General features: G+C 37.7%; 1 protein-coding gene across 1 annotated transcript in view; it reads right to left on the bottom strand.

Moving 5' to 3' along the window:
• Positions 1–10,122: 10,122 nt before the first annotated feature.
• The window catches only part of MINDY2 (MINDY lysine 48 deubiquitinase 2), a 62,703-nt gene continuing 48,600 nt past the window's right edge, over positions 10,123–24,225 (bottom strand). The window contains exons 7-9 of the mRNA XM_081130298.1: positions 17,612–17,785; positions 14,268–14,468; positions 10,123–12,519 (exon numbers count right to left, since the gene is read on the bottom strand). Of these exons, the coding sequence (XP_080986424.1) occupies positions 12,391–12,519; positions 14,268–14,468; positions 17,612–17,785 (504 nt within the window). The 3' untranslated portion in view covers positions 10,123–12,390. The remainder of the gene's footprint in view (positions 12,520–14,267; positions 14,469–17,611; positions 17,786–24,225) is intronic.

Below are 24,225 nucleotides of genomic sequence, written 5' to 3'. Positions count from 1 at the left end.
CCTCCTGCACACCTCTGCTAGGGATCGAGCCTGCAACCCAGGCATGTGTCCTGACCAGGAATTGAACCGTGATCTCCTGGATCCTACCTAGGTTGATGCTCAACCGCTGAGCTACACCAGCTGGGCTGAGGTCCCCGTTTTGATTTGAGGAGGAGTCTTTATATAAGTTCTTGCAGATGTTACTGCGTGGATATGGGCATGCTTCTGAGATGGCTCAGACTTCTGAGTGCTATGGGCAGCCACGGCACCCTGGTCTTTGGCCCTTTGGGAAACTGGTACTTTTTGTATTCCTCTGGGTTTCATATAGCCTTTTCTGCCCTTCCTAGCCCTACAATTTTGGGAGCAAGTGGGGTATGCGTGGCATGGGGGTGTACTTCATTTCCTGATCCCCCACACTTTGTAGAATGGAACACAGAAACCTCAGTAGAGGAGTGAACTAACTTCAGCTCTGCCTTTCTTTGTGGCTTTGGGTCATTATATCACTTCTAGTCCATTTGCTCATTTAATACAGTGGAACGATCACAAGGGATACATAGTTGCTGACATCTGCTAAGCACTTTATATGCATTTATTTGCCTAATACTCAGAAGCATCCTGCTAGCCATAGAAAACATTTACTGCCCTACCCATTTTTCAGATGGGTATCTGAGAAGTGACCTGTTTTTGAAAAAGCTATACCATGGCAACCTGATGAAAAAATAATTACCCACATTATCTGTGGACTCTTGTGTCCTTTAAGTGTAGAAAAATTGGAACAAATCAATTTTTTAAATTGAGAAAACCTGACAAAACCACCTTCTGAAATGTTGGCATTGATGTTGGGAGCAGCCCTCAAAGTTCAGAGGCACCAGTTATAGATATCTGGCTGGTTAAGGGTCAGTTGTGAAAACCAAAGTTAGAGATTTTATAAAGGAAGCTGGGTTCCTCAAAACCAAGAGAAAGGAGGAAATGTTGCTGTTCCCCAAATACTGGATGAACAATCCAAAGGTTTCACCGTGGGGTAGAAGGTCTTAGCAACTTAGGAGCAACAGTTAGCTCACAGTGGTTCAAGAAAAAGCCGTCTTGGTGAGCTTGGGCAAGACGCCGAAGTCAGAAACTAGATGTGCCGAAAATAAGTGTAAAAGAAAAAAGCCTCAGAGTTATGAGGGAAACTTTCAAACTCTTGAGTACATGAAGTAAGGAAAACTCAAAGGCCCTGTTCTCATATTTATATCCCTTGCTGGATTATCCCTTCACCCAGTTCCTCCATTCTAAGCCAGTCCCAACAATTAAATTACTTTTGCATTCTTTTATTTTTTTTTAGTCCTCACGCGAGGACATGCTTATTGATTTTAGAGAGGAGAAGGGAGAGAAGCATCAGTGTGGGAGAGAAAGATCGCTGCCTCCTACACACCCCCTTAAGGGATCAAGCTGGCAACTCAGGCATGTGCCCTGATCGGGGACCGAACTGGCGACCTGTCGGTGCGTGACGACACTCGACCACTGAGCGACACCGGCCAGGGCTCCCCTTGCCTTTGTGCCTTGGCTGATAGCTCCAACAAAATATGCTGAATGGGAGTAGTGAGGGCAGACTTTTTTAATAGTTCCCAACTTTATTAGGAAAACAACAGTTTTTCACCATTAAGTGTGATGTCGAGTTTTTCATTTATAGCCTTTATGAGGTTGAGTAAGCTCCCTCCTACGCTAAGAGTTTTTATTACAAATGGGTTTTGAATTCTGTCAAATGCTTTTCCTGTGTCTGTTGAGGTGATCATATGGATTTTACCATTCATTCTGTTAACATGGTGAATTACATTAACTGATACTGAATGTTAAATCAACCTTGTATACCAGGGAAAGTACATGTATGGTGTATTATGCGCGCGTCACACACACACATACACACACACACACACCCCTAAATTTGATTTACTAAAATTTTGTTGCCCAGCAGGGCGTGTCTCAGCGGTTGAGCGTTGACCTAGGATCCAGGCAATCGGGGTTCGATTCCCGGTCAGGACACATGCGCGGGTTGTGGGCTCGATCAATGACTCTCTCATCATTGATGTTTCTATCTCTCTTTCCCTCTCCCTTCCTCTCTCTGAAATCAACAAAGATATATGTTAAAAAAAAAATTAAAATTTTGTTAAGGAGTTTTTCAAGACCATTTGATTGAAATAGAATTCATATACCATATAATTCACCCATTTAGTGTACAACTCTGAATCTCCTGGTTTTTTCCCTTACCAAACAGTAACTTCTGTGTTTTCAGAGTTTCGCTTGTGTCTGCTGGTTCTCTGAATAATTAGCTCATGCCCTTGCCGGGTGGCTCAGTTGGCTGGAGTGTCATCCCCACACCAAAGGCTGCGGGTTCAGTCCCGGTCTGAGCATGTGTGGGAGGTAACTGATCCATGTTTCTCACATCGATGTCTCTCTCCCTGCCTCTCTCTCTCAAAATCAGTAAGACATATCCCCAGGTAAGGATTAAATAATTAGCTCAAAACAACCCTTATGCCAAAGAGGCATATTTTGGGGTGGCATATCCTGCTACCCATCATTCCTGCCTTTGAACTGTCCCCAATAAGTAACAGTCTAGAAGCTGAGTTGGTAGATTATTCCATGTCTCACTGAACCAGTCTCTCAGTCCTGAGAGGAGGTCGGTTAGGTCAGAACTGTCTCATTTCAGGAGGTGGCCTCGCAGATGGGAGCCCAAAGTTAAGCCCATGTGGTGCCAGCACTCGGGTATTTAAAAGGCGTTTTTCACTCAGCTTGTCTTCAGGCTCATCCACGTGGCAGCATGTGAGAATGCCGTTCCTTTGAAAGGCCAAGGCTGAGTCTTCCATTGTGTGTACGTGCCACTTTTGATCCTCATTTATCCATCGATGGGCATGTAAATGTTTCTGCCTTTTGCTATTCTGAATAATGCTGCTGTGGTGGGCCCTGGCTGGGCAGCTCAGTGGGTTAGAGCGTCGCCCGATATGCCACAGTTGCAGGTTCTGTCCCTGGTCAGGGCGCAAGCAAGAGTCAACCAGTGAATGCATAAATAAGTGGAGCAACAAATCAGTGCTGCTCTCAGATCAGTAAAATAAATAATGCTTCTGTGAACATTGTGTACAATGACCCGAGTCTGCTTTCAATTCCTTTTTTAGTGCATACTCTTGATAAAAGGCATCTTGAGATTTTTTTAAGAATTTGGGCAAACAGTTCGAATCAGGTAGCTCCTAACCACTGTCAGGAACTAGAGTTAATACTTTTATAGAGAAGACGCCAAAGCAAAGCAGGATTACTTGGCTGCAGCTTACACGGGGGCCGTATTGGGAAAGCCTCTGGGCTGTTCGCGGTTGCGCCCTAGGGTTTGGTTTGCCACTGTAGGCTGCCGAGGCGTTGCAGCCACCGCGGTCTAAAGGCCTCCTTGTTGAATTAACTTAAAAGATACCTAGGAGTAGATTCATTTGTTGACTTCTAAAGCTTCTACTGGAATTACGTATTCTGTAATAAGGAATATGCTCTTTGAATGAAGATACGAAGTCCGTCCATTAAGCTGCAGTGCCCCAGGCCAACAGGAGCCTCTCAGTGATGCCTACCTTGAGTTACTTTTTTTTCTGAGACTAGACTCCTCCCAATACCAGAAACAAGAACTATGTAATCTGTGATACCCCAGAGCTGTCAGCACTGTGCTTTGCATGTTGTAGGTATTCTATGTGATGTTAACAGGCCATTAATATATTTGTAAACTCCAGCTTTTGTCTTTTAAAGTAGGGCTTAAAAAAGTTATTTCCCCCAAAGGCGGCAGCTTTGCTTCTCCTTAAACTCTTCCATCACATACAAGAAAGAAAGAGCTGATTTATTAAAGTGTCAAGTTGAATCTGCAGGGGAAGGAGGACCCCGCACAGTAACGTTTCCAAGAGACCAGATAGTTGTGTCCCCAGCATACAGAAGTTACCAGCTGGAGAAATGGGGTGAAAGGTTTTTTGAAAGCTCAGATATACTGGGCCAACCCTACCCAGCCCAGGGTACCCCTAAGGCCCCTCTGGGTTGTCCTGGGAACCGAGTGGTGGCAGCGGGCTCGCGCTCACCTGGCTTCTCCTCTGGGTGGGACCGTTTCTAGCTTTGGCTGCGGCACCGGGAGAACCATGCACCCAACAGCCTCTGAGCGGGCGCCCTGCTTTGGGCCCGCGGATGCGCACGGGCCATCGCCCTGAATCTCCCTAATCAAAACTTTTTCTCATTGAAAGTTCTTGGCTAGGTTAAAAAAAAAAAAAATGTCCCTAGTCTGTTATTAACAATGCTACAATTTATTGACTTTATTATGTATGACACTAGGTACATTATTACAATTTCAAGAGGTAAAAATTATTCCATTTTAGAGATAAGAAAACAGGCTGCGCAGAATTAACTTGATCTAAGACTACACAGAGTACATAAAAGACTAGTAGGCCCAATGTTGAAGATTTCTGTAGGGTTTGAATCAAATGTAACTTTAAAAGTCCAGAGTCAGAATCTGAACACAGAGCTGAGCTAGATTTATCTGTCCTTCCAGATATTTATAAGTGCAGGCTTAGGATCAGACTGCTTCCTTCCAATCTCAGCTCCAGCAATTTAACAGGTGCTTATTTCACAGGCTAATATAAAGTGAGGAAAGAGACCCTGCAAGGGGGCTGTGAAGTGGGGGAGCAGCGCTGCTGCTGACCTTAGTTTTGCTGGGGCTGCTGTTCCATTGGCTGTAGGAGGGTGCAGGATGATACCCAGGGAAAATCAGAGAGGAGAGGGTGGGGAAAGGATTAAAGATTCTAGTTCCCTCCATGTACGTAACTTTTATGCTAAAGGGGAAAACTAATTCAATAACCCAACTCACTTATCTAAAGCACAAGCAGGCGATAACTAGTATAGGTATTTTTAAAAATTCCTGTAGCCCGGCCCGGCGTGGCTCAGCAGTTGAATGTCAACCTGGGATCCAGGAGATTGAGATTCGATTCCCGGTCAGGGCACATGCCCGGGTTGTGGGCTCGATCCCCAGTCGGGGGTGTGCAGAAGGCAGCTGATCAGTGACTCATCATTGATGTTTCTCTCTCTCTCCCTTCCTCTCTCTGAAATCAATAAAGATATATTTTTTAAAAATTAAATTCCTGTAAATAATTTGAGTTCATTTAAAGTACCAATGATTATGTAATGTGCCAAGAAAATCAAGATGAATCAGACGTGATCTGTGTCCTTAATAGGCTCACAGTCTAGCTTAAGTGCTAAAATGATGGGAGGTCAGCAGAACACTGGGATGAGTAATTCTTAGAGGGCTTCGGAGTCTACCAAAGCGTTCACAGAGAAATGCCAGACAGTAGCTGGCTTGGATGGACCTTAAAGTGTTGTACAAAAAGCTTTACAGTACAGTTGGCTTGGTATAAAGAGAAACTGATCCACTCTCAGCTCTTTCTAACTTAAGTCCTCCAAGAAGGTAGAAGTGTCAGATATAACCACCAAATCTACCATTGGGGTCAGGTAATTAACTACATGGTCTACAGTTCATTGTTTCATTGTGCACTGCCTGGGGTGAAGGGACCTGTCTTTAACAAGAGTTGGTCCAAGCATTCTAAGAGTTTGATTCCCAGTCAGGACCCATGCAGGCTTGATCCCCAGTCGGGGGCGTGCAGGAGGCAGCCAATCAATGACTCTATCTCATCATTGATGTTTCTATCTCCCTCTCCCTCTCCCTCTCCCTCTCCCTCTCCCTCTCCCTCTCCCTCTCCCTCTCCCTCTCCCTCTCCCTCTCCCTCTCCCTCTCCCCCTCTCCCCCTCTCCCCCTCTCCCCCTCTCTCCCTCTCTCCCTCTCTCCACTTGATCTTAGACAAAAGGCTGAGAAGCAATCCCCTTCCTCTCTCTGAAATCAATAAAAAAAAATAAAAATGTATTTTTTAAAAAAAGAAAACATATCCTCAGGTGAGGAGTAAAAAACAAAGTAGTCTGGGTGGTGTGGCTCAATGGTTGAGCACTGATCTATGAACCAGGAGGTCATGGTTCGATTCCCGGTCAGGGTACCTGCCCCGGTTGCGGGCTCCATCCCCAGTGGGGACTGTGCAGAAGGCAGCTGATTAATGACTCTCATCATTCATGTTTCTCTGTCTCTCTCCCTCTCTCTGAAATCAATAAAAGTATTTTTAAAAAGTAGCTTAATAAGATTAATATACATAGGAGAAAGACCATTTGGTCTAAATATCAAAGTTTATTGAAATAAAATATAATCTATAATAAAAATACTAAGGGTGTTATCACTGGTTACAGTTTTAAGCATATTAACAAGAAATCCAACATTTTAAAATCCAAGAATGACACCATCTTTGTGGTACAGTAACAAACATGAAATTAAATGTTGAATAATACTGAATAGTCAGAAATATTTTATACTTTCCCATCTATGTTCAGTATGCCTTTTTTTAGGAATATCCTCCAAAAGTGAAATTTTTGAAGCTTAAGACATAGTTTTTAGAATTAAATAGTTTTAGCATAATTAGTATTTAGGACAGTAACTTTCATAGAAATTCAGTTCAACTCTAAGTTGGGTAGATGCTTTAAGGTGTCTTTATTTTAAAAAAATGTTTCAGTGCTCTTTCCTATCAGCTCTAGGGTTGCTATTATTCTTAAACTGGAATTCAAGCTGGTCATAAAGCAAGGCAGATGAATTATTTCAGAAGTAGGAAGGGCAATGAGATGGTAAAAGAAAGGAGAAAAAATGGACACTCATACACAATATATTTAAACTCTTTGAGAACTCCGTTTCCATTGGCCAATCTTGGTCTGACACAAAGAGATCTCTAATATATCATAGCAACTTCTTGACCCAAAGAGTCCAACAGTAAAGTAGAGGGGGAAAACTTGTTTCTTCTTTTTGCTATATTTCAAAATCACTTTTTCTGCCGTCTTTACACCAATTCACTTGCTATTCCCCCAAATCTATGTGGCAATTCAATTATTCTGTGCAATTCATGGAGAAAGACTCACATGCACTAACTTTAGGAAAGAACTTTTAGGTTTCCTCTGAAGTTTCACAAGTGAAGATTATGCCTTTTGCTGACTGTTGTGTAGCAATCACGCATCAATTTTCTATCATATTGTCTTATTTGTGATGTCCAGATCTGTGAAAACAATAGTAATTTTATTGAGGAAGATAAAGCCTTTTAATGAAAACCATTGGAAGCTTTTCAAATCCTCGTCTTTAAAAATTTGTAAAGCTTAGATATCCTATGTACTCTTAAAAAAATTATTTCGCGGAATTAAGATGTGAAAAGGAACAAAAACTAAGAAAATTGGGAGACACACAGGACATCGCTTCAAAGATTAAGTGCCATTCTTGGTCTTAAAACACATCCCATTAGTTAGAATTGCTCAGTTGGGCCATTTGTTATAATGTTCATTTGGACAGGTGGCTGATTTGGGAATTTAAATGGACAATTTAGTCTCCTGACTTCCTAATTAAAGCTTATCTACTAAAGCCTAAGAAGTCAGGATCACCTTCAGAATTTTGCTTTGTGCATTTTCTAATCTAGGAGGCATCCCTGCCTCTCAAAGCAGGATATTACAGTAAAGATGGATATAAAGTTTTTAAAGATATTGGTGACAAATTACTACATGATTTGAAGAAATTCGTAGAACTAATATCTGACGAAGTAGAGAGACTTTTGTAGAAAAATAATACAATTTTTGTCCTTTAATCTACTGTGGTTTATAACTTAGGTTTTGTATTTCTGCCCTGGTATTTTGACATCTTATCTGGGATTGTGCCATGCCCTAAAAAAATCTGTTATAGGCAGACAAGTCAAATCTCCTTTCTCGGAACAATAATATGAAGCTGAACTTGCAGCAGTAGTTGAAGATTTTTACCCTGTTTTTGAGTTTAATGTTTTTGAGATAGAAGTGAAATTAGACACTAGAGTCCTTCATGTAAAAATATACATGTGTATCAATTTATTAAACTCTAATTTAACAGCAGAAACACAAGGATTAGGTAAGGTACCTGCAGGAGTTAAAATTTAGATAGATCCTCAAAGTTAAATTTATCAGGGTCTTGTAATTTGTCACTCAGGTTCCATTATCTCTATTTTGCGATTTATTTTGTCCAGGAAGCCTCCTATTTTAACTTCTACTTTGTTTTATAGTGTCACCCAAGAAGAATAACCTCAATTCTTCATATTTTCCTAATAGCTTCAGAAATGTTGGACATCATTAAAAGAAATGACACTAAATTAACAGAGAACCTAAGAACTCTGATTCTGATGAGTTCCTTTACCATTTTCAGTCACTTTCTAAATGGAATTTAACTGCACATTATCAAATAACATTTTATGCTAAAAACCAAATAATGTAAATAGCCCTAAAAATGACAGTATTTGAGAGAGAGATCTAAACGAATTCCATCCATGCAATAAAGTTTACATATATAGTATTAGTAACCTAATACCACTGTACTTCATCCCATGGAGGAAAAGGCAGAGACTAAATATTTAGATATATGAAAGGTCTTGGAAAAAATAAAATGTTTGTTTTTATTCTCCCCAAATACTCAATTTTGACCCTATAGTCCACAGAACACAACAGCAACTGTAAACTACATTTTGAGAAGAGATGATGCCATACTCAAAGGCAAGATAGTTCTACAAATTTTGACAGCATTAAAAAACTGGCTTAAGAAATATTGTCATCGCGGAAAAAATCTGCACATTCAAGAACAAAAGATGTGTAATATTTATGATTATTTAAGTAATACTTTGTGCTTATACTATGCCCTTTATTCAGGAGTGCAAAGCACTAAAAAAGTAAGTATCATTTACATAGAGTAAACTGAGGCACAGAAAGTTTTACCATGGCCAGATAAGAGTCAGGTTTTAGACATAAAATGATTCAGAATTCAACATTTCCAGTTCCTTAAAATATAACTTGAATACTATCTTCAATGCCTCTATCAAACATAAGTTTACAATTATAGTTTCAGTTGTATGCTCAAGTGTTGTGTGATAGGTAAAGCCCATAGCTTTCCATCTTTAAATAACTGGCATATTGAATAAGAAAGTTTGCTTTTTGCTTAAAAAAATTTTTTTTTAAATAAATGAGATTGTTTTAGGACAGTCTGGGAATTCTTGCCTCGATTTTTCTGCTTCATATGCCTACATTAATACAGGGACCACAGTAATTCTTTCCTTCAGTATCTGACTTCTAGTCCTTTCCTCTCAAGATCTTGTCTCTTAGTGAACTGAGGTGGTGATTCATTAAAAACAAAATAAGTTTCTGTGCAAGTACAAAGTGGTTAATATTGGGTTCAGCCAACTAATCTCTGACACTAACTTGCTTCATTAAACTAAGATCAAGAAGTATGAGGATGAATTCAAAACATAAGGGATAAGTAGTCAAATACTAGACATGTGAGACCATAGAACAAAATATACCCCAAAGTCTAATCCTGAACTTAAATCTATCCTCATTTACCTGCCACCCCGCCGCCCCAAGGCAGCGTTCCTTTCCCCAGGCACAGTGGACCAGCACCTCACAGGAAGCAGCCACTGCCGATGTTAGCTGCCTCAAGCTGCCCAGTGTGTGTATTCTTAAAATGTTGACTCTTAAATTTGAGGAAAAATCCCCAGATTCCTTTCAGAATCTAACAGAAGCCATGGATCCTTGCTTTAGAAATACAAAACAAGTACTTTGAAATGTCAAAAGCCTATTGTTTATCATAGCACTGTTGATTCAATGGGATTACACAGGAAGACAATTCACCTTGTTAATAAAGACTGGTCACTAACCTTAAGGAACAGGTTTTGAAAGTACAAGAAAGTGCAGTGATCATATCATTCATTCATGTGCCTCTTTTGCTAGCTGTAATGGTGATTGGCTGATGCAAATGTGCCCCTAATCTAGCCTATAAATATTAAAAACAAAAATATTTGAGTTTTAACTGCTGCTAGCAGTATACACGTAACAACTTTCAAGTACTGCAAAATACTGTGAAGGAAAGACTTTAATATACCACTATCAAATTCCAATATACCCAAACCAGTAATGAAATGTCTGAGTATAATTTGTTGCCTTGAGCAAAATATAAGATAATAAAGACACAATAGCTCTAAATTCTTTATAACCTTCAAGGATGGGAAACCAGTATCTCCAAGAATTTTCTTTGTTTTAATAGAATTGAACATTTAATTTCGCCCCCGCAGTAATCAAAGCAAACATTTTATCATCATTATTCTTGGTATATCAAACATTCCAGGAATGTAAGAAAATCTGACTTGGAAATATTACATAGAAAAAGGCTGACTTAACAAACACATTACATGTTTTAGTTACTTCTTATATGTATACATTAACATCTACTTATCTGATAGCACTGCTGCGTTTGAGTGGTGTTTTTTTCTTCCAAAGGGAATGGAGAACGGCAGTATTATCTTTGGAACAAATTTAAGAAGACAGTAGCAAACAGCAGAATAACTTCACATATGTTTTTCAAGGGTAATAAATAGATAAGTATATAATTATGGGAAAATATGCCTCAAATATGCTTTGTTAAATTTCTCAGGATTTACTGTTTCGTTTTTTTCTTATTAAAATATAATGCACTGTCACTACTATCTGTCTGGGGAAAAACAAACCTGAGGTTTTAGTCTCCTCCTTCAACCAGAGTGTTATCAACAGTAAACCTGGACTAAGGTCAACTTGTTTGAGCCTACAGAGAATTCTGTAGTACATTTGGTTACTTTACCAATGTATGCATACTTTATGTCAAACTTTCATACCCCAAACAGCTTCTCTGGTGATTATAGTGCTAGCATAGGAAATCTGAGGAATAACAAATGGTGTAACATAAACAGACACACAATACATAAGACATAAAAGATACAGCTTGACCCTGGATTTTTCCCTTAGAATAATTCCTTCCATAAATAAGACTTTACTTTTTACATGTAGACTAATCCTCTTGGATCACAGAGAATGTTAAGGACATAGCTTAAGCAGTCTAGACCACTTTTTTTTTTTGTAGTCTATTGTCACCCAGACCACAAAAAACATTCTCCAAGTGGATGCTCAGGTTAGATTGATGCTCTTAAAACAAATTTACTGAGGCTTAGAATGTAAATCACATAACTACTTGCAGCAGCAATAGTCATTTCAAAAATGACTAAAACAAACTTTTAAATATAAAGCATATAAAAGGGATTAAGGATAGTTTTCCAAACTATATCTAGAAATACAGAAATATATGTGTTGCCTCATGATAAAGTTCAATAAATATTCTTTCTGAATCCTACAAACACTACAAGATGTTATAGGTTTATTTGGTTCCCATAAGTTAAAAAAATCTGATTGCTTTTATATAAATTCCTCCAACAGATTTTTATTACAGCTTTTTTATTAGACTCAGAGATTATCTAACTTCCTTTCAGAAATGTGCTTTTTTTGTTGGTTTTAATAAGTATACTTAATTTTCTAGCAAATAAACATGATTTAAATTTTAAGGTTCAAGGTAATTCTAGAAAAAGGTAGACATTGAACTATTTGCTTTTCTACATCCCCCTATTTACAAAGCCCAGCATCCACTGTGGTTTCCTTCTTGCTCTCACTTATTACAGTCAGTAAAAGTAACTGTGGTCCAAGTTACCTATGCTAAAGATTTCAAAATTCCTCAAAATTTCACAATACTACAAAGTCATAATATCTGATTTTGCTAGGATATGAGTATTAGTGTTACATAATTTTTTTGCTATTGGAAAAGAAATACAAATCTTTATTTCTTCTATCTAATTAAATCCAAGCTCCATTATCAGTTTTCACGATAATATCTAAAATGTATATTCCTAAAGAAAGGTAAAGCTGTTCAAGGGCTGAACTAGTCCAATATACAATTAAGAGTTATTTATTCTTGTTATTTTTTGTCTTTTTTTTCTTTTTAAATTCCTATATTAAACCCCTGGTTTATTGTGGATTAGGATCATAATTTAACATTGTAAAAATTAATTTCAGAAATTATTGTGCTAATATTTAGATTTCAGGAAGGAATCAGACAAAATCAATTAATTACCTCCATTCATTGTTAGAACAGAAGATAAAATAGCTTACTAACTGATATGAGTTATGAATGTCACTATGACACAAAATTTGCTGTGATTTGCTTAATTGGCTACAAGTGCAGTATTTTTCATGAATGACAACACACAGCATTTCCAACTTGTAACATGAAACTCCAGCTCATAAATAGTGTACTGTGTGACTTGAAAAAGTTTGATTGTAGCTAAGTAACAACCTTTCCCCTGAAAAACATGAACAAAATCCATTGGGAAATCAGGCACAGACGGTATTTTATCGGTTTTTCTTCCTTTCCTCCTGTGGTTTTGTTTCTCAAGACATGTAGATGGTTCCAATAAAATCCAACACTTGTTACAAAATAACACAGCTATTTTTTTCCTTTTCTTTTTCTTTATCTTTTTCTCGAGGTTCCTTTCGTTTACGTTCACTATTTCCAGATTGTCTTCCACTTGATGGAGAGGCTTGTGCTGGCTGGCTTTGCTTTAGGAAAAATAAACAGGAAGAAATTACCTCAACTTTTCTAAGGTGCTTAATCATAGTTATCTAGAAAGAAAAACCATAAGAGTGAAAGGACTCAATAAAAAAAGAAGCTATTAGTATATAAACTTATGTTACATGGTATCTGAATATTTGCCTCTGCCATTCTGGATAGATATAATTAATGTAGCCGTTATTATAAGTAAATAGAATTTCAAACAATAAATAATGTCATGTAAAATTATACTGCCTGAAGTTTCAAATTCAAGAAATTATTTATGTTAAAGTTTAGAGAATGTTAATGAAAGTGACACCATTTGGTAAACTACAACGTCTCCAAGATCCCATTAAATATCATAATAAACAGATCTTAAAAGGAGGAAAAAAAAAATCTTGAAAACTGAGAGTGTGGAATAAGTGTATTTGGTGAAATAAGAGAAATTTTTTAAATGGAAGGTTTTAACTTTTAAGCTTGGGGTAGTCAGTATTTGAGCTAGAAATAGGTATGTTATACTTATTTTAATGGAGACCTCTATAAATCTTCATCAACCCTTAAAGGGCATCTCACTTTCTTATGTACACAAATCAAAGGAACAGTTCTGGCATGGTACAGTTAAACATAAAAAAGGGGATTATTTTTTTCATTTAGTGCAATAAGATTAACACACAGAAACCCACTTAACAGTCACATTTGCAGTGCTTAAAAAATTTAAGTAAAAAGTGGGAAAGTGCTATTCTTGGTTCACTACTTAGCACATGTTAGACACTGGGTTTAGTTCTAAACCACAAACCTTAAGAGTTAAGTATTATCATCTATTTTACAGACAGGGAAAACGAGGCTAAGATGCAGAGGGCTTTGTCCAAGGTGTTGCAGGAAAATGCAAACCCACATCTATCTGGCTCTGAAGTCCATTCTTTCCAGTAGTACCTCATACTGCCCTCTAATGGACAGAAAAGACTGCTTAAATTGGTTTATATTCTTTGCAGCTATTAATAACTGAAAAAAATAAATTTGAAAAATCTTATCATCAGAACCTTAGGAAAAATAACTTCATTAAATGAGAAGATTATTTAGATAACCACAAAAATAGGATAATATGCCCTATCTCGTTTGACTCGGTGGTTAGAGCACTGGCCCAAGGACTGAAGAGTTCCAGGTTCAATTCCGGCCAAGTGCACGTACCTCAGTTTCAGGCTCGATCCCTGGCCCCAGTCAGGCGTGTGTGGGAGGCAGCCAACCGATGTGTCTCTCTCACATCGATGTGTTGTTGTTTTTTCTGTCTCTCTCCCCCTTCCACTCTCTCTGAAAAGCAATGGAAAAAATATCCTCAGGTGAGAATTAAAAAAAAAAAGGATAATGTTATAAAACCTAATGGGCACTGCTTGGCCAGTGTGGCTCAGTGGCTAAGCATCTACCTATGATCCAGGAGACAGATGTTTGAATCCCCATCAGGGCACATTCCTGGGTTGCAGGCTCGATCCCCAGCAGGGGGCATGTAGGAGGCAGCCCATCAATGATTCTCTCTCATCATTGATGTTTCTATCTATCTCTCCCTCTCCTGTCCTCTCTCTCTGAAGTCAATAAAAATATATTAAATAACAACAACAACAAACCCACCCAAAAACCTAATGGGCACTAAAATGCTAGCATAATTGAAGAGTCAATACCTAATTTAAAATTTCTTATCTCAGCGCAAATTTCTTTATTGTTAAGGTGATCATTATGTTTAAAACCAGAGCACTGGTTTCACCTGAGCCTGTGTAGAAGCAGAAGTAGAAGCGGCAGTGGCTGCTGCTTGTTCTTGTTCCTGGTAATACTGAGAGGCCCGTCTGTCCTCTTCTTCTTGGAGTTTCTTTGCTAGTTCCAAATCGCTGATTCCTTCAGGTATTTGTTCCCAATTGATCTCTTGACTCTGCTGTTCTTGTTGTAGAGATAATGCCATAAGATAGTCCTAAGAAATTAAATTATAATTATCCTTAGCTATGAGACTTTACCCAAGAACTAATGAGTGCAAATACAGAGGTTATATCTACAAAACTATGAGAATGGCTTTTTAAAAACATACCAGAGCTTAACTATAAAAACAAAAGTTATTTAAGCGTTTCTGCTTGGGAGTATAAACTTATTTCAATGATGCTGCCGTTGTTCTAAATATTTTTGGAATTCATTTGAAATTCTTTCTAGAAGCAGTATATAAGATATTTGAGAAAGCTTAAAGTTCCCCCCAGCCTGGCTGGGCGTGGGTCAGCGGTTGAGCATTGACCTAGGATCCAGGAGATGCCGGTTTGATTCCCGGTCAGGGCACATGGCTCTGGTTGCCGGCTCGGTCCCCAGTCGGGGGCGTGCAGGAGGCAGCTGATCAATGACTCTCTCATCATTGATGTTTCTATCTCTCTCTCCCCTCTCTCTGAAATCAATAAAGATACATTAAAAAAAAAAAAAGTTCCCCTGTTTACAAAAGAAACACGTCTGTAGAAAATTAGGACAAAATAGAAACCATAAATAAGTTAAAATTACCATAATAATATGACACAGAGATAACTACTATTAATAATTAATATATTCCACCTAGTTTTTTCTATACTGACAAACTCAAACACATCTCCCAACCCCTAAAATTATTGTAATTTTTTTTTCCCATTTAATGTGATGAAAGTCTTCTGTTTTTTAAAAAAAAATCATAAGAATTTTCCATTATTTATTAAATATTCTTCCAAAACATGATTTTTAAAGCCACAGAGTTGTCCACCACACAGTCATATGCAATTATGTAACCATTACCACTCCCTCACATATACACACACAGATTATTTCCTGTGAGAAAAAGTGATGCATCTTTGGTCAAAAGTTATAGTATCTAACTTAACACCCACTTAAATTAAGAATTAGTGCTGGCCCGACCAGCTTGGCTCAGTGGTTGCTTGTCGACCCATGAACCAGGAGATCACGGTTCTATTCCCAGTCAGGGCACATGCCCAGGTCATGGGCTCAGTCCCCCAGTAAGGGGCATGCAGGAGACAGCCAATCAATAATTTTCTCCCATCAGTGATGTTTCTATTTCTCTCCCCCTCTCCCTGCCTCTCTCTAAAATCAATTATAAAAAAAATATATATATTTTTTTAAAAAATTAGTGCTGAATGAAACTTGACTGCTCTCTGCGCCTTCCCCCATCTACCTCAAAATAAAAAAAACTTAAAAGTTGCAGAGGATATGCTTGTGAAGTCCTTGTACTATCTAGCATGACTACCTTACTGACATCAAGAATTTATCTTTCAAAAATTTTCCTCAATTCTTCAAACTCTGCTCTTTGCCAAGACCCATGGTCTTAAATCCACTCTTTCCTTGCTACTTCCATAGACACTATCAACTATCATTTATATGTATCTGTGTATCTATCTATCTATCATCTATCTATCTATCTATCTATCTATCTATCTATCTATCTATCTATCTATCTATCTATCTATCATCTATCTATCAATCATCTATCATCTATCTATCTATAAAATCTCAGACCTTACAAATGGACCTCCTGTGGCAATTGATTGCTTTACTTTCTTTCTCTCTGCTCCAATATTTTGTGTATATAATGGTTAGAAAAATCGTGCACATTTCTCTTAAGTAATATTTAAAAAACAATGCCCCTATATAGCTTCTGAAGGAAAATGGGTATGTTTATTATTATGACTGTCAAAGGAAAGCCAAAAGTCCTAGAAATATTTACATTTGCTTGAATCCAGTATTCCTCTTCTTTTTTTAAATATACCTTTACTGATTTCAGAGAGAGGAAGGGAGAGGGAGAGAGAGAGATAGAAACATCAATGATGAGTCATTGATTGGCTGCCTCTTACACGCCCCTGACAGGATCAAGCCCGCAACCTGGGTATGTGCCCTGACCCGGTATCAAACCCTGATCTTCTGGATCCTTGGTGGATGATCAGCCGCTGAGCCACGCCCGGCCGGGCTGAATCCAGTATTCTTTTGTGTACTCATACCTTGCTACTCAAACTGCCATTATATAATAACATATAATGTTAGTTGGTTAAATAATTGCCTCCCTTGCTAAACTGCAGTATCTTTGAAGGCAAAACTGAATGATTTATCTTTGTGTCCCCAGGATCTAGTTAGAATGCTAGAAATATAATTGCTCAGTGAATACTGGCTAAATGAACCCAGTTTCTATGCACTTAAATTGTTATCAGCAAAACAAGTGTCAAACATTTAACATAACCATATTTCTGCCTCAGTTGGAGAAAAAGTCACATCACTGTTATACTTCTAGTGATAAACACATTGTGGCAGCAAGATGGCTCACCTATAGAAGGCAAAACTCTTACATGTCTCAGTTCTAAATGGGAATTCTACTCACTAGTCTACTCTTCTTTAAACTGAACTCTAAGGCTTAGAATACTCACCTACACTTATCCAGTGCATGCAATCTTCAAGACTTCCTCTTTTCTACATTTTTTGATTAGCTAAAATATATCTCAAATATGTACTTGTCTCTTCATCTCTACCACCCAAGGCTAAGCATAACCTCTTGCTTGGACTACTAGTCTCTACTTATACCTGTGTTCTTTCTCTGTTTCTCCACCTTGCAACTTTTTTTTTTTTTTTAAATATACCTTTATTGATTTCAGAGAGAGGAAAGGAGGGGGAGAGAGAGAGAGACAGAAACATCAATGATGAGAAAGTCATTGATCAGCTGCAGCCCACAACCCGGGCATGTGCCCTGACCGGGAATCGAACCCTGATCTCCTGGATCCTAGGTTGATGCTCAACCGCTCAGCCACGCCCGGCCGGGCCCTTGCAACCTTTTAAAAAGGTGAAGTGGATCATGCCACTTCCACGTGATACACTTGGCATATCTTCCCTATTACAATTGAAATAAAATTCAAACTCTTTACCATGACCTGCACAGTTCTATATGATTTGGCCTTCTGGACCAAAGTATATAATTAATGTATATATAGAATGATCACTTACCTATTTAGGAAGTTTCAGAAAAATTTCACAAGTATATTAATGAATAAATCTTTAGTTCAAACGTTCTGGATAACTAAATTTCTATTTGAAAGGAAGAAACAAATTTACCTGATCTATCTGATCTTGCTGTCCTCTGTATACAGTTTCAGGATCTGAAGGAGGCCGCAGATGAAATTCTGAGTCACAGAAATTTCCATCACCATCGACATTGTGTAGGCTTTCCCAAACAACTTTTTCTTCAGTAAGAAACCCCTGGTCTGTTACTAGCAAATACAGTAGACCCTTAAGAAACAACAAAAGAAAAAGGACTGTTAAATTGATCAAAACTACTTAATATTTAAAATAAATTTTATAATCTGTATGCTTAACGCATATTAATTATTCCTACTAGTTAGATCTGCACAACATAATAAATAGTAGACCAAGTAGATATCTTATTTGCTCACTGAATTACACATACCTGGCTCTGAATATAGTTTATAGTTGGTACAACACAGTATAATGAGAAATTATACTGTAATTGGAGGAGCTACTGGCATGCTCAACAAGTAAATGACTTTGGGGGTTTATAATTTCATTTCACAAAATAAAAAATACAAGTTCCTAAAAAAATACATCAGGTAACAAGACACAGTCACAATAAAATATCACATTGCCTATAGTTGTAAGTCTATATGACTAATCCAACCCATACCAATTTTTCCTTTCTCTGTCCAATTAGCTGCTCCTCCTTTGTATACCAACAGTACTTGGTACCTACTTCTACTGAATCACACTGTACCGTGATTGTGTTTTCCTGCCTTATTCCCCAGACTGTATGTCTGTAGGCCCTTGATGTTGGAGCCTAATATTTATTGAATCAGTCAATGAACTCATATTTACAGTCACTACCAAAGAATTTAGCATTGACCTCTAATTTTTCATATGCATTAGTTCTGACTCCAATCATATGTAAATGTGCCTAGTATACAACATAGGGATTGTAAGATATTCTTCTTCAGATTTGCTGAGGATATGACTTTCATTTACCTGTTCAGAGTTCCCACTGGTTAACACAGTGTTTATTATTGCACAAAACCCATACTTTTCATGTTCTCTCTTATCATCACAACTAATCTTAATAATTGAGAATAAGATACCCTAGCAGGTTTTGCTCAGTGGTTAGAGCATCTCAGCCCTCAGACTGAAGGGTTTCAGATTCAATTCCAGTCAAGGGCATGTATACCTCAGTTGCAGGCTCCATCCCTGGCCCCGGTCCAGGCAAGTGTGGGAGGCAACCAATCAATGTTTCTCTTTCTGTTTCTCTCTCTCTCCCCCTCCCACTCTCTCTGAAAAGCAATGGGGAAAAAAGGAATAAGAAATTCCTTTAAAGAGTTTGATGGCATGGGTAGAGAAATTATTGAATTAATTCTGAAGCTTTAAAAAACTAATTCTTTTTAAACATTTATTAAGTGTCCAGCACTGTGGGACATAGCTCTTCCTAAAGTACAGTCTTTCCTTTTGTCTACTACCAGTTATATTCAAGAATTAGGGCCCGGCCGGCATGGCTCAGCAGTGGTTTGATTCCCAGTCAGGGCACATGCTCGGGTTGTGGGCTCCATCCCCAGTAGGGGGCATGCGGGAAGCAGCCGATAATGACTCTTATCATTGATGTTCCTCTCCCTTCCTCTCTCTGAAATCAATAAAGATACACATATATATATACACACACACATATATACATATACATAAAAGAGAGTTAACTATAGATACTGATTAATTTATACAGTTATTGAAATTAATATAACATGAAAAGTATCCATAAAGAAAATCATTTTGATATAAAGTTTGAAGACATTGTTTTAAGCAAAAATTAAGTACAGATTCATGCTTTGGGGAAAAATCAAGTATGTTTCAATTCATCAAATATTTAAACGCCTGTCATATGCTCAGCACTATGCTAAGTGCTTGAGGATTTGTATCATAGAAAGTAATGATCCCACCTTAGGTGCCCCTTTTATGTGATTCCATAGAATCCTGCACTTACCACGATCCTAGCACTTTATACATTGAATTGCAGTTATCTGCTTGCTTACTCATTTCTCAATATATTTCAAGCTCCTTGAGGGCCAGAGCCATGGCCTAACATATTTTTAAGACCCAGTTAGGGTCTACCTTGTCCTAGGATAACTTAAGATAAAAAAAAAAAAATTCTTTCCAGCTAATTTTCTATTGAATAGATCTGATTGTGATAAGTGTATTGTAAATGTATTGTTTACACTTATCACAATACATTTCAACATAACATTATATTATATAATATCTAGGCTTTATAATTTATTTTATGTAGATCATATATTAGATTGGCTCTGTGCTAGGTTCAATTCCTGGTCAAGGGCATGTACCTTGGTTGCAGGTTCATTCCCTGGCCTCAGTTGGGGCACATACAGGAGGCAACCAATCACTGTGTCTCTCTCACATTGATGTTTCTCTCTCTCTCTTCCCCCTCCTCCTTCCCTTCTACTATATCTAAAAAAAATCAATGAGCCCGGCCGGGCGTGGCTCAGCGGTTAAGCGTCGGCCTAGGATCCAGGCGATCGGGGTTTGATTCCAGGTCAGGGCACATGCCCTGGTTGTGGGCTTGATCAATGACTCTCTCATCATTGATGTTTCTGTCTCTCTCTCTCCCTCTCCTTTCCTCTCTCTGAAATCAATAAAGATATATTAAAAAAAAAAAAAATCAATGAAGGAAATATCCTCAGGTGAGGATTAGCAACAATGGAAAAAAAAAATAAAAAAATGGAGGAAAGCACTGCTTGAATAGATTTGGTTAACTAGCTTGGATTCAAATCTTATGAAGTGATATAGAGACATCTGAAAATTTCTAAGATATTTTATAAACTGAAAGATGAATGTTATTCTTACTTAACAAACATAAATCTTATCCACAAAGAGGCCTACTCAGAGAGAGAGAGCTGTTGAGAATGTAGACTTGAAGTCAGATTGGGGCAGTTTACAAGCTGAGTGGTCTTGGGCAAGTAACTTGGGGCCTTTAAGCCTGTTTTCTCAGCTATAAAGTAATAAGGGAGTAATAATATTCACACTTCATAGGGGAGCTGTGAAAATTAAATGAGCTAATGAATATAAAGTACCTAGCACAATGCAAAGCACATGGTGCTTAATGAATATAAGATATTATATTCATAAATATCACCTAAATTTATCTCAGTTTCTGTATCTATCTCCTTCTTCTGCTTCCTATTTAAGAGAAAGATAAATCTCTCTGCCTGTACTATGGAATTTATCATGTTCCTTACTCTTTTTCCACATTTCTCTACCCACTGCACCCATTAAAAAAAAATTTTTAAAGGACAATTTTTGATGCATCAACCACCTTTAATAATTAAATTAAATAAACTTTTACTTAAATGTAGCCTTCTATGGAAAAAAAAAAATTCCCAGTATAATCTTAGTCAAAGGAAAGAGAACAGACGAATTTATTTCTTTAACATGGGTTTAGTACTTATCTAGAACTGTATCTCCTTCTAAACTACTCTTCATTTGCAATCTCTAAAGGTAAAGTAAAAATCAAATAAACAAAAGCCAATCTAAAAAATCTGGATTTTGAATACTCAAAATACACTTGAGAGATGTCAGTAATTTGAAACCAAGAGGCAGAGGAAACAGTTATGACATGAATATATGGTTGACACGGAAAACAGATGATCAGGAGGGAGTTGTGCCCATGTCATTATAAATACCAAAGACCTAGGAGCTAGGTGGTCTAGACAAGGGCCAAAAAATCAGTAGTTTGTTTTACTTGAGAGCAAGCAGAAGGTATTGGAGAAGTGGAGGAATATCATAAAAATAAAAATAACTAGATATTTTATATCTATATAGTCATGATCATATAGGTAATATGAAAAGCAAAACAGAATGTTTCTAGGAAAAAGGTAGTTTATAACTCTAGAACAGGAATGGCCCTGAGCACACCTGTTCTCTCAGTAGGGTCTTCTGCTGCTTTCAGATACTAATCTAGTTATGCTGATAAAAAGCACAGATCTTCTTAGTATAATATACTCAGTGTGGATTTGCCATGATGATCGATCAAATTTAATAGTACAAGATTAGGTGAAAGTACCTGGAGCAAGTTAATGTAAGTTATAGCAGAAATTGGGGATATATGTATTTGCTGCCAATGGACAGGTAAGGGATGAATGGTTTAATCAAGTATTCAAAGAAAATGCTATTACAACTAATAACTAACAAGAGCTGGACTTGATACTTTGCTAGTAATAGAGAAAAAGCAGAGATAATTGTCCAGAGTTTAGGATCAGTAAACACAAAACTAGGAATGACAGAGGGCTTTTCTACAACAGTAAGTCAATCAGTATCTGTGGTCAGAGAAAATGTCATAAGAAGCTATGCAATCAAAACCATAGGTCATACTATATTAGACAGTTGGAAAATGTGAAGTTGATTGGTAGATACTATGCAGGGGGGAAAAAGTCAATTTGATTAACACATCCATTGTGACTATGTGATTGGCAGAAGGCCTAATAAAAAGTCCATGGAGATGGAATGGTAAAGTTAATAAATGGAGAATACTCTGTCCAGATACAAGTTTTAGAAATATCTACACTCTCTAATGCTTTGGTGTTATAGAGAGTCACCAAAAAGTCTAACCTAATAGAGAATTTGCCCTACCTCTATCCAATGTCTAGAGACAGGAGTTAGGATGTTATAATAGACATATACCCCCTCTTTGGTCAAACAAAAGTCCACAGCTCATACATCTCTAGAGTTCCAAAAGACTTTAGATGACAAAAGATTTTTATACACAAGTTAGAGTTTAGTAAATTCCTAAGGAAATTGATACAAACAATAAAATAGGCTGGAGAGGACCTTTCCTAAGTAATTCTTTTTGTCCTGCCAACATGGACTTCTTCCTCATTGGTCTTGGTCCTGAGATGATAATAGCACAGGATATGATATGGGTACCAGAAAGCATAAAGATCCTTTCTGCAAATTCTAATAAAAATAAGCTACACTAATAAAATAAGTTTGTAGACATTTATGACATTGTCAATTTATTGTTATTATAGGCCCCTAGTTACATACACTATTTATCTGTAGTAGAAAGAATTCTATCCAGCCCAGCCAGAGAAGCTCAGTTGGTTGAGTGTCGTCCCATGCACTGACTGAAAGGCTGCCAATTCAGTTCCCACTCAAGGCACATGCCTGGGTTTCAGGTTCCATCCTTGGTTGGGGCATGGGCAGAGGGCAGAGATCAATGTTTCTTTCTCACGTCAATGTTTCTCTCTCTCCCTTCCTTTCTCTAAGCATGCTCTCGGGTAAGGATTAAAAAATATATCCAGATATTAAATTTATTTTATTGTTGAAAGTATATCTGAATTCTGTGGGATGAACTATGTTTATACCACAGGTGTTCCAAAGAGTTCACAGGGACAGAAAGATGGGAAGTAAAGTGATCATTAAATATGAATGCATAAAATGACCCCAAAATCTGAGCCCTGATTGAGTAGTTCAGCTGGTTAGAGTGTTGTCTCAATATGCCAAGGTTGCGGGTTTGATACCTCATCAGGGCACATACAAGAATCAACCAATGGGCCCTAGACAGTTTTCTCAGTGGTTAGAGTGTCGGCCCTCGGACTGAAGGGTCCCAAGTTCAATTCCCAAATGCATGTACCTTGGTTACAAGCTCGATCCCTGGCCCCAGTAAGAGCACATGCAGGAGGCAACCAATCGATGTGTTTCTCTCACATCGCTGTTTTTCTATCTCTCCCTCCCTTTCACTCTCTCTGAAAAGCAATGGAAAAAATATTCTCAGGTGAGGATTAAAACAAAAAAGAATCAAACAATGAATGCATAAGTAGAGAAACAAAGCGATGTTTCTCTTTCTCTCTTCCTTCTACTCTCTTTAAAAAAAAAAAAAATCAATAAATAAAAATTTTAAAAAAGACAATAAAATGATCCCAAAATCTAAGAGTTCTTCAAAAATGAAATGTTAAAAGGCATTATTAAGATCTAATGTAGTATTAAATGTAACCTTATTTTTTATTTTTATATTGATTTCAGAGAAAGGAAAGAAGAGGGAGAGAGAGAGAGAAACATCAATGATGAGAGAGTCATTGATCAGCTGCAGCCCACAACCCGGGCATGTGCCCTGACCAGGAACCGAACCCCGATCGCCTAGGATCCTAGGTCGATGCTCAACTGCTAAGCCACGCCCGGCCGGGCACCTTATCTTATTTTAAAAGCAGCTTTTTAGTTTTTTTCTTACTTGTATCATTATTAGATCACAGATTCCTGGCACTCAAGTCTATAAAGAACTACAAAAACCTGAACAACCCAATAATTAGTGGTAGAGAATAACAGTTCTAATGCTTAATAGGTTTAACAGAAAGGGGGACAATTTCCATCCTATTTCCTTATTAAGCAAATGGATACCATTTTGGAGGAAACTCTTCCTAAATTTTATTAAGTATTCCTTTAGGGCTTCTAGTACTACAGCAACAGCCAAAGAAGTGTAGATTTTGTTGTAAATCCATTTAATTAGTTACTGGATTAATGAGGAGGGAAAGGGTCTCTTACTCTTCTAAACAATGTACTCACTAGGTGCTCTGCCAGAAGTAAAGCAATGTCTTATTTAAAGACGATTAGGATTGGAATTATAGTTCAATGGGAATGTAGGAAATAGGATGGAGAGGATTATAATGGAG

The sequence above is a fragment of the Miniopterus schreibersii genome (genome assembly GCF_964146895.1).
Source record: "Miniopterus schreibersii genome assembly, chromosome: 1".
NCBI lineage: Eukaryota > Metazoa > Chordata > Mammalia > Chiroptera > Miniopteridae > Miniopterus > Miniopterus schreibersii.
This window is presented reverse-complemented; position numbering and strand designations above follow the sequence as displayed.